Source organism: Hippocampus comes, unplaced genomic scaffold, assembly GCF_001891065.2.
Source record: "Hippocampus comes isolate QL1 unplaced genomic scaffold, H_comes_QL1_v1.1 scaffold322, whole genome shotgun sequence".
Lineage (NCBI taxonomy): Eukaryota > Metazoa > Chordata > Actinopteri > Syngnathiformes > Syngnathidae > Hippocampus > Hippocampus comes.
Genome location: NW_017805137.1, coordinates 485,040 through 499,140, shown reverse-complemented (window position 1 = coordinate 499,140; position 14,101 = coordinate 485,040). Strand labels below are relative to the sequence as shown.

General features: G+C 43.4%; 1 protein-coding gene across 5 annotated transcripts in view; it reads left to right on the top strand.

Moving 5' to 3' along the window:
* col11a1a (collagen, type XI, alpha 1a) overlaps nucleotides 1–14,101 on the top strand; it is a 43,902-nt gene that overhangs the window by 1,119 nt on the left and 28,682 nt on the right. For 2 of the 5 annotated variants that reach the window (XM_019867138.1, XM_019867141.1), the window contains exons 2-7: nucleotides 3,326–3,490; nucleotides 3,762–3,975; nucleotides 5,685–5,847; nucleotides 10,834–10,959; nucleotides 12,270–12,365; nucleotides 13,595–13,693. In XM_019867138.1, the coding sequence (XP_019722697.1) occupies nucleotides 3,326–3,490; nucleotides 3,762–3,975; nucleotides 5,685–5,847; nucleotides 10,834–10,959; nucleotides 12,270–12,365; nucleotides 13,595–13,693 (863 nt within the window). Of the gene's footprint in view, nucleotides 1–3,325; nucleotides 3,491–3,761; nucleotides 3,976–5,684; nucleotides 5,848–10,833; nucleotides 10,960–12,269; nucleotides 12,366–13,187; nucleotides 13,374–13,594; nucleotides 13,694–14,101 lie in introns of all 5 variants that reach the window. The other 3 variants (XM_019867140.1, XM_019867142.1, XM_019867143.1) reach the window with 3 other exon arrangements.

Genomic DNA, 14,101 nt, shown 5'->3' with positions numbered 1-14,101 from the left:
CCCCACAACCACCACCAACTACCCACTCCCCCCCTCCCCATCAGTGCCCAGCTCTTTTTCCTCTCAACTTTGCACTGAGATGTTTTTTCACTCGGCTTACTGGACGATGCGTGTCTTGTGTGGGAATGCTTCCCCTCTAAGTAGTGTGCAGTTATTTGGTGATGGTACTTGTTGCACTCCCCTATGATTTCAAAGCCTTCAAAGGGCAGCTATGTATACAGGCTGGGTTGACAGCCGGCACGGCCACACAAGTAACAGGTTTCTGAATTATCGTTGGCTTTCTCCACCGACTCCTTTATGGAGAAGTGATCTTAGTTTACCTTAGTTTTAGCTCTTGGACTTCATATTGACTCCATAGGTGTGAAAAGAACAGAATTTTACACTTGGCTTCAACACCTCCTTTCAAAGCTAATGACCATTTCCCCTTTATTTATTTATTACTATTATTTTTTTTTTTTAAATCAAGTATGGTCAGGGCTCTCTACCTTTAGGGGTCATGACAGTTGAAGCTGTTTCTGCAGGGTGCTCTCCCCATCTAGCAGTGTACTGACACGTTTTCTCAGCCCCCGGGGCGCAGGTTCAGATGTGCATTCCACAAGACAAAGCTAGCATTTTCAGAGTCCTCTGCACATAATATGCTCAAGCAGGAAACAACCGCTAATCAGCTCCTTGTTTTACCTTTCCTGGAGGTGTTATCTAAAGTGAGGAAGATTCGATCGTTTGGAATTTTCAGAAGAGCAGTAATGAATTTTTATTGAAATATGATGACATATTACATGTGTTTACATGAACATCAAGACGTCTCTAAAGGGTTTTAATGAAGCAAAACTGAAGGAAAGGTAGAAATTCCGTTGGTATGACATCCGCATAAAGCTGTCTTGTTTGAACAGTCGGGATGGTGGTTTGGAAGTTGACAGAGGGTAAGCGGGAAAGTGGGTGAGGAGAAAGCGGGGGGGGGGGGGCTGGTATGGACATAGAGACATTCTTGTAGAAGATATTATTCGAGTCTCAGGGAGCTGCAGGTGAAAAGGTTCTCCTTTATTTACTAGCCAATTTCTGTAAAAATGTACAGCCTAGAAACGACAGCGGTCCCCCCATGTTTTTTTTTTTTTTTTTTTTTTAATGTGCTGAGGTGTTTTGTGTTTCTCCTGTGATGAGACTGTCAATAGCAGCGATTACACCTGTAATGGGCATGATATCAAATCCATCCAACAATGATGCGTCATATCACTCCTCCCCTTCTCAACGTGTCGAAGATTTGCATAATGATGTCTGAGCAATAGAAGACGTCTTGCCATTTGTCTCTCTCCTACAGCCTATTCAGAGAGCCTCCCCTTAAATGCCACCTGAGCTGTGGTGATCGCGATGTGGCCCTGTTTGCTTAGCTCCCCAACTCGCCGTCCAGTGTAAACTCACACCAGTGCATCAGATGCACTCTTGAAATTTCAGCACACTCATTGTGCCACCTGAATACTGTAGATAGCCATTATTGACATTTTCTCAGCATCCTAGTGTGAGGGCTACCACCCTGCCAAATGGCCGCATCTGGACCGAGCGAGCAGTGGAGTTCGAACAAAGAGCACCTCTGCAGGAGCTCACAGTAACTTCCTCAGTTCGCTCTCCAAAGTAAGTAAACGGTCCATCCTCAGTTACAATCTTGCGTGATGAGATCCTTCCTTTTGCTTTGAGCTGGTGTGTTCTGCATTTGTTCTCTATACATTTCCTTGGGACCCAATCGCAAAAGTATGTAATTCCCATGGCATCATCAAAGTGTGCCATGTTCATACAACAGCTTACAGCATACATACTCTAAAACTCTATGACACAATTAAAAAAAAAATGTCTTGGCTGCGTCATCATTTTGTTGGCTTGGGAGTGAAACTCCCTTTTTAGTTATTCACAGCATGTGAGAATGACCTTTCCGAAAGGTTGTTTTAAACTTGAAATTTTGTCTGTTTTTGATGGGCCATTCATCCATTTTCTGTACGATATGCATTATATGCATTGTTCGGGGGCATTCTGCAGCAGTCGCATCTCAATCATAGGATGATTATGAAGGCAAGCAGTGAGTGGGAATTGATTCCACAGCAGTTGTATGACAGTCAGTTGTACTGTGTGAACCACTACAATTCCAATGTGAAATGTACGTCCGGGGACGTTGTTAGCTTGAACACGGTTGGAGCCCATTTTCATTCAAAGTGTTTGCATGATTAGATTTAAACAGGCTCTCTGTCTGACAATGTAATGCGCCCGGCTCGTGGAAAGGTACTGTAAGTAATCGTAAACTCAGAACTGCAACATTTCAAATAAGGGTAATGTGCATCAACATCACGTGATCCCGCGCCGCTCTTTGAGAAGTGCTGGTGGCACCCGTCGTATTGTACAATGGGATTAGATTCATATTGAAACAGGGACTTGCGCCCAAACCACATGCTTTTGTGAAGAGAATTGCAAAGATCTCCTTGTATTCGGCAGTTAAAGAAACCCAGGGATTAAACCTGCACATGCCAACCAACCAAAAAGGTGGTGGGGCGGCTTGGCTTTCCCTCCTTGTACTGCTTTTTTACATATTGTTCTTTTTGGTAAGGGCCAGGAAAAGGGGCGTGGGGCCTTCCGATTATCGGTTTCATCGTCTAAGTTGACTATTGAATTGGCTGCGTGCAAATAGGCAAACCGAATCGGACAAGAGTGCTTTGTATATAGGTCGATCTACCAACTTTGTTGACACAGAGAGGTAGTTTTGAAGAAGAAGCAAAGTCATAGTGCTTTCACATGGGGCTCAGCGGGTATGGCTGTGCCACACAGTGCTCCTTTATGTGCAGGGCATCAGATGGAAGAGAATGGAAAACTCGAGGAGACTCTTATCCAGGTAAACCTACACTTGAGCAAGAATGGAGCTCAGTTGGCACATTGTTTATTTTGCCCAGTGGGTGCCATTGCAGTTTTCCAGGGAAACAGGAGTGAGATGTTTCGGGTTGTTTTGTCGTCCGAGACATGTCTTAGTCCATATATTTACTCTGCAAAAATACATTTTAAGTGAAGGCTTATGTTAGTGTCTTCGATATTGGCCCAGTGGGACTCCGTGTGGCTTCTATGATGCAGTTTTTGTTCTTAAAATACAGTTTTGATTCACGACAAAAATGATTTCTTGCTGATTCTTCCTTTGGTGCTGAAGAGTAATTTTTCATGACACTCCATTTTCATTACTCATAATTACAACGTCAGTATGAATTACATTTCATTTCATTATGGACCCATAATAGTTTTACTCAACACAATAGCAGTGATAAGACCTAACTGATGTTTCATTTGCATCTCTTCACAGCACAGCAAGTGGATGTGCTCAAAGTATTAGAATTTCAAAATTACCCCGAAGGAGTGACAAAAACATCAGGATTTTGCACAAACCGAAGAGCATCAAAGCCGGACGCTGCTTACAGAGTTGGCAAGCAGGTCCAGATCAGTGCGCCCACCACGCAGCTATTCCCCGGTAAGATACGCCAACTCATCCTTTCACCTCTTTCAGCTAATTCTTCATATGAAAATTTCATAAATTACCGTTCGAGGTATTGCAGTTGATCTTGGAATGCTACATTACCCCACTGTTGTCTTCTGTATTAAGTAAAAGACTGAAGCTATCACAACCTTCTGTCCTTTCAATAAATCTTTTGATAGCAGTCATTGCATTACAACCTGAAGATTTGCATGGGAGGCAAGTGCAGGACTATCCAAAAGTCATAATAACTGGTCTCCCTTTCCAGAAGGTGTTTTCCCTGAGGACTTCTCCATCTTGACGACAGTGCGCCCCAAGTCTGGCCTCCAGTCCTTCCTTCTGTCTATTTACAATGAGCAGGGGGTCCAGCAGCTGGGGATAGAAGTTGGACGCTCACCTGTCTTCCTGTATGAGGATCAGAATGGCAAGCCAGCCCCGGAGGACTACCCTCTGTTCCGTACACTGAACCTTGCCGATGGAAAGTATGTCAAGTCCTGAACGTTTCCATTATCATACACAAAAATGCACTTACAGAGCCTCTTCACCAAACTATATGCACTACACAGGTAGAGAGTCCAGTTATGCTGCAATATGAGTCATCATTCACGTATACTGGACTGTCACGTACACGCTGACAAAAACCAATTCAGAAGAATATTTTGTGCTATTGCCAGCTATGCGTTGTCATGTAGAGAGTGTGAAACACTTTCTGATCCCCAGTGGTTTGCTCTTTTAGATAAAAGCAAGAAACCAATGCAAGTCTTCCCATTGATGCTCCATAGGTGCCCATCACTGGATTATCCATCTCATCGGGGGGTTTTGGGCACAGAGACAGGCGAGGGACGCAGGATTACAGGGGCACAGCAGGGACTGCGGTGGGCAACCTGACCCCATCCATGAACTCACTGCCTCTGTTATTTTAGAGGGAGAGCTGGAGGAGGCAGTGCTAACCCCCCCCCTCTCTGCAACATCCCCCCTTTTACTTACCTCTTGGATTACCTCACCCAACCAGGAACAGTGCTTGTAACCTTTTCGCATAAAACTGATTATATGCTCCCGGGTTCAGAAATCCTCGAGTTCTCACAAAGAGCTTTGCCTTAGCTGACATGAACCCTTGTGCAGGGATAAGTGGGAATAAATAAACAAAAAGGCTGGAGAGAAATTAATACATTTTCAGGATCTCGTATGGTGACTGTTCAATAGAAGCGTTGAAACTCTGCTTGACTCGTCCTGGTTTGAAAGTGACATTTTAGTTCAATTGGCATGGAAACCCAGACTTTTGGAAACAATGACAGAGACATCCTTGCCCACTTCCTAATTAGGTATTATCAGTGGAAAAGGATCCTCATTTGTGACAGCAAGCCCCCATCTTGTGAAACAAAACACACAAAGCCAGTTCATGCTTGTAAAGTCTTCCATTTTGAGGCCAACGCATGTCATTTTTCAATCGTTGTATCTTCAATAGTTATTTCCATTGCAATATAAAATGCGGCCATTTGTAAAAGTGGATTCGAACCCACCAAAGTTAGCCTTTATTTTTCTACCATACAATGTGACAGGTAATCCTTCCGGCCGCACAGCTAAGCTCGGAGAGTGCAGTGCAGCACGTTTATTTTCCTCAAAGCTGTGTTGCTGGAATGTTTTTGTTCAAAAGAAGATTGATGAGAGGAAATCAACCCCTACATGATCAGATATGGATCTGTATCTGTGATTCAAGCCTTGTGTACTCCATTTGAAGCTTTCATTGGTGCCAAGTCTCATCTTCCACCTCGGAACAATGTTTTGACTGTACGCCTCCTGCTCTGGTGAGGCAGGTCTTCCTGGATTCTGACACACACTTTCCACAATGTTCACCATGTCTGTCATGCCGAGTAACCCAGAAGGAGGATTAAGTTTGGAGTTTAATGAGTGTAATCCTGTGTTAAACAGGGCCAAAGTGTGGGGGCAAGAATGTGGTCCACCGCTGCCTGGTATGCAGTAGCTCTTAAGCGCGGCGGTAAACGCTCCAAAGTGGAAGGAGGTGTCATACTCACGTGTGACCCCAGTTAGCCCGTTGTATCTCGAGATGTCACTGCCCGAACGAAATGATCCCCGTCCATTGAACGAGAGCGCAACGGGGAATCAATGTTTCGCTCCGAAGTATGTTCATACTGATCGGCCATTCCTTGTTTTCGTTTTGCTTTTTGAACAGGTGGCATCGCGTTGCGATTAGTGTGGAGAAAAAGACAGTCACCGTCATTGTGGACTGCAAGAAGAAGATCACCATGCCTCTCCTCAGAAGTGACCAGACCTCCATCAGCACCAATGGCATCACCGTCTTTGGCACCAGGATCCTTGATGAGGAGTTTTTCCAGGTACCATTTAATGCCTTGCTTTCACTGATCAAGTTACATTCACTCTCGTAGATTTGGTAGATGGACTGTGGCTTCAATAGCGTAGCAGGTTGTCCTCATCAGCGGATACATCCATCAACAATGGGAATTTTGCAAGTCACATTCATTCACGTTTCTCTTCTCTGTCAATCCCTCGATTAAACTACTTTGCATTTGGTTGCCACGTGAAGCGCCGATAACAAAGTGCCAAATACTGCCATGAATGTGGAGTTGACATGAAACAATGCTTTGATTTTATGACAAGTGCATAGTTAGTAGACACATTTCTGTTTGATGGCACGTGTGCGAAAAGGGCCGAGAAGGTTCGAGCAGTTAGCCTCTACTCTTTTCTGCATTGCATAGAATTAGGGAGACTGGTGTTTGTTTACCGTCTTAAGAGTCCCTGTTCATATTTACAGTTTACTAGAGTAGTAGCGCTTTGGTTGGCTTGTTTACTTTTGAATGCATGATGTGCTATCTGCTTAAATTTCAGTGGCCGCAATAACCATATTTGTGTTGGCCTGTTTGTTTGATCTGTTTTGTGATGCCGACGTGGACTCTTGGGAAACTTCTAAGAGCCTTTGTCACTGGTTCTCTCTACCTTATAATTAGAAACACTTAAGTACTGCAGCATTCTTATATCCGCCCACTTATAATTGCATCGTCACTTGTTAGATTTTGTTTGAGGGATATTTTTGTCAATCTGTGAAATTGCATCACTTGGAAGCAAATTGGATGAAGTGACCAACCAATGTTGCACTGGTATTATCTTAATTTGAAGCATTTTACATTTCATGCAGATTTTCTTGTTGAAGATGAACATGGCAGAAACCACTGCGTCTGCAACTGTCAGAAGAGTTAAATCCAAACTGTAATTGAATGCGGTCTTGTAATTCTTATCATGACTTCCCTGAGAGAAGAAAGATTTAACTGTTACATTCAGCTCGTGGTAATAGTCATCATTCTGCCACACATGTTAGTGACTGTAGGGAAAGTAGCACATCGAAACACAAATATTGCTTCAAATTGAAACGTGTAACTTGGGACGTGGTATATTTCTATTGCGCTTCCTGTGTAATGCAGCATTTGATCCATGAGAAATCTGTGGAGTTGGAACTAATGCTTGCTTCCATCCTGGGGCATTGTGCGAAGGACCGTATGTAAGCATAACCTGACAAGACCACAGAATTGGGCAGGCGAAAAGCAATAAACAACACTGTCTAAATATAACATGCAAGTGTAACAAAAATAACTGTCCGTCTTGTCTACGTTTTGCTTTCAACTGTTTGACAAACAGCTTAGCGTTCTACTGTCCATGTTTTATTGCATCTCTAAACATTCTTGCCTGCTCACATGAAACACTTACAAAATGCATTAATTTGGCTCGTATCATGCACAGTATGGGAGTGCTTTTAATGGTTGAATAGGCCGCCGCAGACTTGGTAACTCTTTCGAGGTTATGTGAGGATAGAGGGGTGAAGAACAATCCAATAATGGAAGTGACACCCTTGGTCATCTCTGGTGGGAAGGAAAGGTCGTAGAGAGGCTATGTTTGCTTCTAAGAGAGGGCTGGTTTGTTTATGGGAAGCCATTATTAGGACGCAAAAGAATTGCTTGTATTTTCGGTGTGCCTCCTCATTGCCAAAGGGACACAAAGGGCCCTAAATATGCTGTGTTTGCTTCTTTCCCAGTCGCTGAAGGCAATGCAGGCACAATTCATTTTAAAACCTGGTTTTTCGAAACAGATATAGTTGCATATCCCGTCAGTTTGGATTACCTTTATGAGAGGGCACAGACGGCAGCATCTGTATGAAACAGTGTGCGCAGTCAGAGGCCGACAAAGTGGACGCGCTGAAAATAGGAGCCATAAGTCCTCCAACAGGGTCTTCGCTGTGTGGTTTTTGGAACAGGTTTCCTGTCTGTTCTCTGTCGCCGCTCTCTGCTCAAATCCACAGGGCCCATTGCATGCTGGGATGTAAAGGGGAAGGAAATACCGAAGTCTTAAGCATACACACGCTTACAATGAGAAAATAAACAGTGAAAGCAGCTCGCTCAAAACCTTTTTTTTTCGTCACAAGGATTGGGGTCTGAGGCGCGCTGATGTCTTTCTGTGGTGTGAATGACAAGTGTATGGTAAATGGCCTCAAAATAAAATCATAATTCATTTCATTTCAAGAGTCGAACGGCCTTACGGTATTTTATGGTATTTTAATCGATAACATCTGGTGCGGGTTACTCATTGGTTTGTACAGTGATTCATAAAATATGAAAATCTCGCATGCGTTTACTCTCATATTGAAGCGGGCATCGTTTTTTTCAAAGTGACCTTTATTTTGCATAGACGTCTATTCATGCCATATCGGGCGCAGGTTTGAAGCGACCAACTTTGGAAAGGAACCTGCTTCAGATGAATGGAAGTCTTTCATTCCCGCACCCCCCCCTCCCCATCACTTCCTCCCCGTGTGTTCTGCCCTTCCCGCCACCACCTCCCCCTCCCTCACCTCTCTCCCCACCTTGAGGCCTCCCCACCGTGCCAAAGCAATGAAACCACCTATTCATGCAAGGGTGACATTACTTGGCTGAACTGAAGACTTTAGTGTACATCGCTGCCTGTGCCTTCGTTTCCTGGTTAGAACACGCTGATCCTTGCGCTCATCGGCAGAAGTCGATGTCAAATACTGCCGGTGTTCCGTTTCTCTGTCTGTGTCACCTGCATTAACTCCGGTGACTTGGCCGCTGTGGGATCAGTCACTTTAGTTACATTCGTGTACATTGGTATTCTGAGGGCATACAAATCTAGCGTTCTTTAAAACTCAAATCTTTTCAAGTTGCGTGAATATGTAATTCTGCCTGCCCAAATATCGTGTGCATATTTTCAGGCATTTCAGTGACCAAGGCTAACCATTTTTTATGTATTTTTTGGTTGTGTGTGTGTGTGTGTGTGACCTTTCAAGGGGGTCAGCTAATTGTTGTGTGGAGATGTCTGATGATCGCTGGCTCGAATCGTACAAAAGGAAGGTTGCCCATGATTGACATTTCATGTAGTCGAGGGAGAAGTACCTCAAAGAACCTAAATGTTGATGAATGCTTGTGTTTTGATTTGGCGAGTGAATTTCGGTTTTATAGTATTAGCCACTACACACTGATAAGTATACTTGCGAAATATCCACAGGGCTCTCACAGTGAATTCTACCAAGAGTACATTATATGAAAACAGTGCATTAATAAGGAGTTGCAAACGGGGTTCACAAGTCTTCGCTGTTGAGCTCGACCCCGTTTCCTCCCTTTTCTAATTGACCTCTTGTACCGCAGTCATTAACGGCACAGCCCCACGGGATGGTTTGTGAGCCGTATTTTGCAATGCTGTAGTCGGGAGGGGCATACGTTAGGAGTTCTGGCTTTACTCCAGGTTCGCCAAGGCTTTTATCTCAGCAGTCCGCCACGGAAGACAGACTCGAAGCCTCGGCATAACGCTCCCCAGGTGTTACCTTGCACAAAACATCTTTTCCCGTGGCAGCTGCTCTCTGTAAACCCCTGCCTGACTGCCCGTGTCCAGGTTCCTCTTGGTGTTCCCTCTCCTGATTTGGCAGTTTTAAGCTTGCCTGTACTTGAGCTTGTGAATTGTTTCATCGTTGCCAAATGGCACGGCTACAATGTTATTTTTCCCTGGAAAGAAAGGTCAGTGTGGCACATGGGTTTCCAAGAAGCGAGTAGATTTGATGATCGTGTCAATGAATTGTTTCTTCTGCTCGCCGTGACTTGACTGTCACTGCCATGTGGAACATAATTCTGGAAAATAATTCTATGACTTTTTGCAGTGTAATGATACACCAAGCTGCCGCAATGTATTTGTGTGCAAACGGGCGGCTCACAGACGTGGGCTAATTAGAACTGACTCTAGGCCGGGTTCAAGCATTCACTGTTGGTCTTAGGGTGACACATGAGGTAATACATGTCAGCTTCAGTCAAGGCAAAGCTTGATCTGTCCTTTCCTGTCCGGTTTCCACAAACGCATACACACACGTCAAAATGGCAAGAGCTTGTCAGACTTGCCATTGAGTTTTCACCACAGTACAGTCATGCCTCTGTTTGAAGGATAGTTTCGCCTTTTAAGTGATTTGGTGTTCAGAACCTTCAGGCAAACATCCCATCCCACTAATCAGAGCTTTTCAGTCACTGGATGATATGCATTTTCGTCATTAAATGTATCACTAATCGTTTGTCGTGATGTGACTTAGTGTGTGGCAAATGGATGTACAGATAAGTGCCCATCCTTTAGACCATAACCCGAACGATGCAACGGAACAAAAAACAAAAAAACAATGTGGTTTGATTTTGCATTAGTTGTTCCAGAAATGGCCAGTAGTACATGAATTGCTGGATCTGTTTCGAAAATCAAATCCTTTTGAAAATAGCATTACACCCACCCAGGGCCGCTCAGGGAGGAATCTTGAGTGTTGAACTGACGGTTGTACAAAGAGATTATCAAGAAACTCTGCAAGTCTTAGCAAATGGATGTCTATTCGAAGGTACATTCTCAGAATCCATAGATCGCATTTTTATGCAAGGGCGAATATATGCTCACATTCTCCTGACAAGTTACAGCCTGCATCTCTCTTCTCATGTTTGACTGCCAATCACCTAGTTGCCCCGATGACTCTAAGGGCCTCGTTTACGAAACACTTTCTGCATACACCCGGTGCAAACTTGATTCTTTACACAGACACTTAATGGCAGCGCAGTACTGCCAGACTCCGGAGAGATGCCACCGAGAATTTGACATTATACCAGCCAACTCAAAACGTTGGAGTCTATTGGGCCAAGATAAGACCTGAGATCACAGATCACGTCGTCATGCTCGAAGCCTTGTCTTGTCTTGTCTGCAAAGTGCTATACTCTAATCCGCTAAGCAAACACTCACATGAGCTAACCTGAGGATATTTTTTTTTTCTCTTCTACCTTCCACAGGGCGACATCCAACAACTTCTGATCGTTGATGATTCCAAAGCGGCATACGACTACTGTGAACATTACAGCCCGGACTGTGACACCCCCCATGGCGAATCCCTGCAGGCCCAGCAGCCTCAGGAAGAGGTCAGCCAACCAGGGAGGGTGGGAGAGGTTCTGCAAAGTCGTGGTTTAATTCCCTTTTCAGCATGCGTAATCGTTTCAACATTCACTAAATTGTATATTTGCTTATTGCACTCAAATAGTGCAGGTGTTATTAGGCCATCGTGTGCTAGTGTACCGTAATGCTCTTATCGTTTACTTCAACCAAAATGTGGCCAGGTGAATTTTGTTTGGTTGTTTGTTTGTTTTTTTATATGCAGGTTCTTGTGCAAGTGGTCATTCCTTTAAAACTGATTACTAGATTATAAATGATACTGTAGATGGGTCTTGGTTTGGGAGTACACAAGTGTTTAAAAAAATGGTGCTGTTTATTAGTGCATATTCCGGATATTTTTTCTGATGTGCTGGCTACAAATGAGTGCTGAACTGATGACTGAAGAGACTGTCTGAGTTCTGTACGGCACTTGGTTGTCTCTAATAATAATTAGTTGTCTCTAATGTCTTCCTACATGCATACTTAAGGAAAGTTTCTAAAGGGTATCACCCTTTATATACTTAAGGAGGCATGGAAATAAGTAATTAACCGGAGATGCCAATTGTAATCTTTATACCTATAGGTGAAGTGAGTTTAAGATCCCTGATCTATATACAGTATTGGATTGAAGCACACTCAATGATCTGCTTGTCCGAGTTATAGTTTGGCCATTGATAAAGCAAAGGTCAAATATAGCTCATGAAATGTTAACTGCTGTTCGGACGTCATGGCTTCAACAGATAAATGAGTGAATTGAATCTTTTCGTATGTTGTCTCAATGAGGATCTGCGCGCTTCGCTTGGAACTCGTCTTCCATTTAGTTGACCTTGGATGCCCCGAAGCGTGTCATTACGTGCTTTCAATGAGAAAGTTCCATTACAGTGTGCTCAGAAATGCAGCTGGTGTATAGGGCTTTGAAGTTTGGCTTTTGTATTCCTTCAGTTTACGAGCGCTTCAACATCCCATCTGTTAGCATGTTTGGAGGCTAATACCAGCAGAGCTTGTTTCCGTATCCCACTCATCTGCTCGCCACATCCAAGCTGCTACTGCATCCTTCTGTTACGCATATTAATGTGGATGCATAATGCCATCCAAAATGAAAAAAAAACAAAAAAAAAGCGTAAATGTATATAAACTGACTGTATTTATTCATTTTTTGAATAACATAACAAATGACGCGACGCGTTTAACATGCTTGTGGTGACTGCATTAGATGCATCATCTCCCTCTGCATTCTTGTTGCAAACGTTAACACGTTCCTTCCTTTCTCCCTGTTCTTTCTCTATGTCAATATCTATAGTACACTACCGATGATTTAGAATACTCTCAGTTCTATGATTATGCTGAGGGCCCCACTGACATCGTTCCGACCGATGATGAGTATTCTGAGCCGCAGGTAAATGAAAAACGGAAAAGCCACTTGTCGTCTGTCTTTGTTTACAATCCCCTCTTTGGTTTCTCTTTTTGGTCTTGTCTGTATGTCCATGTTATGTTTATATGCACATTGATATTCCGATTATTGATTTGAAGAAGGCTCATGATAAGTTGAGATGGGGTCCAGTTTAGAAAGCTCTGTTTTGATGACACTGTTTAGTTGCCGTAGCCACTGGATCCTTTCAACAACAATAACAGCATATATGTTATATATTGCGGTATCAATCAAAACTGAACATTGTTTTCTTCGTAAGTTGTTTTGGCATGGTTGAACTTGACATGATAATGTGCATGTAAACATACTCAGTGTGTCAAACACCTCCGTCTTTATTATGAGGCTTCAGCCACTGAATCCCGTCTTTGCATTCCAGCATGTCTTTATCACTCTGAATGTTTAAAAAAAAAAAAAAATGCAGCAGCAGTGGCAGCGAAAACCACTTTCAGGTTTTTTTCTTGTGCCGCAATAGCTATCAAGGGCTGCTGAAAAGCAAATATTCAAATGTGCATCTGTCCCAAAAATCGTACATATGTCCCAACATGGAGTCTGTGTTTCATGAAAGGCACCATCTGTGATTGTTGTATCTTATCCACATTATCGTGCGCATCATTGCAATGGTAGTCCAAGTTGTTTATTTTTTTTCTTTGTGGTATACATGGTTGCAGCAGTCATGGCTTGTTATTGGACTACAATATTTAGACACCATTCACTGATTGTGCCTTGAAATCATTTCCACCCTTGAATGTTTGTCTTGGTGTTTGTTTTGTCGCCGCCCCCCTCTTCCAGAGAACCAAACGTAGTGTCTCCATGAAAAAGAAGAGGACCCGAAAGTCCCTCAGTAAAACTAAGGCCAAGCCGTTAAAGTTCTTGGCTGCCAAAAAATCACCGGCTAAAAAGTTTGCCGCTAAGAAGAAGCGACCGATGCCTGGCTACCAAGCCACAGCGCCGGCACGACCCCGAGGCAGTTTTAGGGTAAACGATCAAGATGAGAGAAGCAACAAAACCCATCAAGATTTTGAAAAGAAAATCTGTGATGGTCGCCCGCGAGCTCCCTAACCTCTTCCGTGTAGCTCGAGCAGAGACTCTAGTCAGCTTGGGAGGACCCCTAGAGCAAATAACCCCCGGTTCAAACCTTTGTGTTAACACTTGCTTTATTCTTCTTTCCTGTTTTTTTTTTTTCCAACATGCCTCAGCTAAACAATGTAGAAGGAGATTACAATACAGGCTTTGACTACGGAACTGTAGATGATTCTCAGACTCAGTCCCCCTTTGCCACGCATGGACCCAGTGAGGTAACTTTGATCTTCATTCTCATTTCATTTAAATTAGTGCAAAATTGCGTAAGGGAAATTTGGTCCGGGAGGACTTTGCCCAAGCAGGTATCTGGTATGAAAAGACACAACTATTTCAGTGAAATCGCTGCGTCTTTTGGGTGGTGCCCTGCATCAGACAAACAGCTTCTTGGGATGCAAAAAAAACACAAGCCTGCATATCTTGAATGTTGAGGTCTAAAGACTGAAACCAACTCTTATTTATCTTTGGGTGGTTGCTCTTAAAATCTTTCTTCAAATTGTGTGACTTTATAGGCTGTGTGGTCGGACATCTTTGCCTAAAACAACCGAGAAAAAAAAAACTGAGATTGAAAAATGTCCAAGGGAAATGTGTGGTTTTAAGTCTGAATGACGATTAATAAGGTGTCA